The 2798-nt window shown below is 34.9% G+C and overlaps 1 protein-coding gene across 1 annotated transcript; it reads right to left on the bottom strand.

The window, feature by feature from the left end:
• Nucleotides 1-1137: 1137 nt before the first annotated feature.
• Nucleotides 1138-2574, bottom strand: LOC122571747 (tigger transposable element-derived protein 2-like). Its single transcript, XM_043735833.1, has one exon. It carries the CDS (start codon nucleotides 2572-2574, stop codon nucleotides 1138-1140), a length of 1437 nt encoding a protein of 478 aa, XP_043591768.1.
• Between the last annotated feature and the right edge of the window lie 224 nt (nucleotides 2575-2798).

The raw sequence follows: 2798 nt of genomic DNA, 5'->3' as shown, positions 1-2798 counted from the left end.
GTTAGTTTTCTCGTTACATTATTTAGCTTACGCTTGTCGTCAGGTGTTCTATGACTTTGCCATATTCTTCTAAGTCTACACTTTTCTACGATTTTTTTCATTATGTAATAGGGCTATTCATGTTTATTAACAAAATTCTTAGTAGGGATGGAAGAACGGATCGCGTTTATTATGCTAGTGTTTAAATATTCCGTAGCTACTTTGTTTTTAGGGATATTAAGGCTGATGTTGAATGATTGAAGACTTGAAATCGGTATGTACGCAAAAAAATACAAGGAAAGAACGGCAACACAGCCAAACTAGCTATCTGCTGAAGCGAACAAAATTCTCATAAAAAGAAGACTAAAGAGAAAACAACCCACTGACCTCACTAAAGAAATAAAACAGACAAACTCGAAGATGGTATGCCGCAGGGGGTAGCCTTCCATATGTTATTTAGCAATAGAGTTAGAAAAATTTGCCGAATATGCAGCTGGACGAATTGTAAGGTACAAATTACATAGATAAAAAAAACTGATAAATATCCGCTGATACACAGAATGGGTCACTTCAATCGGAACAACTAAATATCTTCGTTATTAATGGTTGTGTGAAAAAACTACGCAGGGCAAAGTTATGTTATTCGGACGAGCACACACAGTGGTCGATAATATTCTTTCTGAAAGACATTTCTTAAATAAGATTTTAAGATCATCATTTTCTTTTTTTGTGCGACCATACATTTCTTTAATTCATTAATCGACCTATCTCGGCGTTCCCTATAATGATTTACTTTAACAGTTACTTTAACTCTGATTTGTTAAATTGAAAGTATGAAAGTCAAAGAAGATGTAAATGCAAGGGTAACATTTCGCATCTATCCTTGTCTTCCATATACAGTAAAACCTTGATTATCGGAACTAATAATGATAAATGTATTTGAGTAATAGAACAACAGCTTTTTCTGTACTTCAAACCAAATGGCACAAGCAAGCAATTGAACGCTACATAAAATCATACGGGTTTCACAATTTCTTATCGCTAAATCATATTATATTTCTTAATATATTTTTTAAAATACACGTTTTAATAGAAACAATTCCACTCAGTTACTTTCATTTTATGTTTCAAACCATGTTAGCTCTTTCTTGAGAGCTACTAATGAGAAGGCCCAGCTTGATCGTGGACACTCTGTATGTGCTCTTGTGGCAAAGTATTGCTTTCATAATCTCGAAGAACTTCGTCGGTACATACTTTTAGGACTATATTATGTATGTTATCAATTTGAAACCAGTTTAACACATCGAAAACATCGCACAATTCGCATCCAGGTAAGTAACGCAGCAAATTAACTGTTTCATATGCGTCAATTATCATCTTTTTTGAGTATTCCTCAATCCACGTATCTTCATGGTTCAAAAGACTGTTCCACGCGTTTTTCAGTATTGTATTGTCGATGTGTGACCAAGCATTATGTACAATGCGGCAGCTATCCCATATGTTTAATATCTTATGCATGCGTATCACATCTTCCGCGCTATTGCGGAAAGGTAATAAAGCTAATGTTTTCGCGAATTCTTTTCGATACATACGCTTGAAACATGGAATTATTTCACAATTCATTGGTTGTATGAGTGTTGATACGTCAAGTGGAAAACTCATAACTGTAACGAATTCATCTTTATCATTTAGATAATGAAGATCGTGAAACGACCTAGCATTATCCAATAACAACAAAGTTTTCTCCTTGCGCCCGTTCTTCTGTTGTCTTTCTTGAACTGATTCTAAGAAATATTTCTCAAACCACTCATTGAAAATATTATTGTCCATCCAAGCATTGGTGTTTGTTCTGTAGATAGTTGAGTAGGTATTTGTATTGAAATTGCATCCACGTAGAGTTTCCGGAACGGTGCCGATTATTAGTACCGGCAGCTTGTGACATCCGGTAGCATTTGCACAAAAAAGTGCAGTTACGTGATCTTCGCACATTTCTAGGCATCCTGTCGATTTTGCACTGCGAAACATCAAAGAATTTTCTGGTACTGCTTTCCACAATATTGCTGTGTAAACGACATTGTAAACGTTCTCCAATGAGAATCCCCCGTCTTGAAGAAGTTTGTTAAAATTAGCTTTGAAGATATCCGCTGTAATTTTAGATGGGGATGGAAGATAATCCATCATATCCGCTTCAGTAATACCGTAATCTTTTCTGAAGTATACCAACCAAGAGTTACTGGCTTTAAAAAGAGGACATAGATTTAATTTTTTATTAAGTTCCAGAGCTTTATTCTGTATCTCCGTTCCTGTTACTTTTACGTTTTTTTCCATACATTGTATGCACCAGTGGTAAAGAACTCTTTCTAAATCCGTTACCTGTTGCCATGATCTACATCTTTTGGAATGGATAATAATCATTCTGTTGGTCTCCAATTGTTTTTTACACTCATCGAAGCTTGCACATAATCTGCTCAAGGCGGATAGTGAAATACCATACTTTTGTATTACGTTTTTTCGATCCACACCTTTTTCTTTCAACTTAAGGACTTCGTATTTTTGATCAGCTGATAACACTTTCCGTTTTTGTTTTTGCGACATTGTTTCAAACGTTTCGAATGTAAATACCGTACTGAAATATTATGACGAGACTTTACTTCGACAGTTTTCATTGGGGGAAATAAGTACTGTATCTATTATAAGTATGTACCTATATACGTATGTACTATACACTATAGAGAATTATACAATATTGTGATGATAGAACGTTCGGATGATGTATGTACGCAATGTATAATCGAGGTTACGCTGTATATCAAAATAAC

Source organism: Bombus pyrosoma, linkage group LG10 (assembly GCF_014825855.1).
Source record: "Bombus pyrosoma isolate SC7728 linkage group LG10, ASM1482585v1, whole genome shotgun sequence".
Classification (NCBI taxonomy): domain Eukaryota; kingdom Metazoa; phylum Arthropoda; class Insecta; order Hymenoptera; family Apidae; genus Bombus; species Bombus pyrosoma.
Note: the sequence above shows the minus strand (reverse complement) of the source record. Positions and strands in the feature narration are given on the sequence as shown.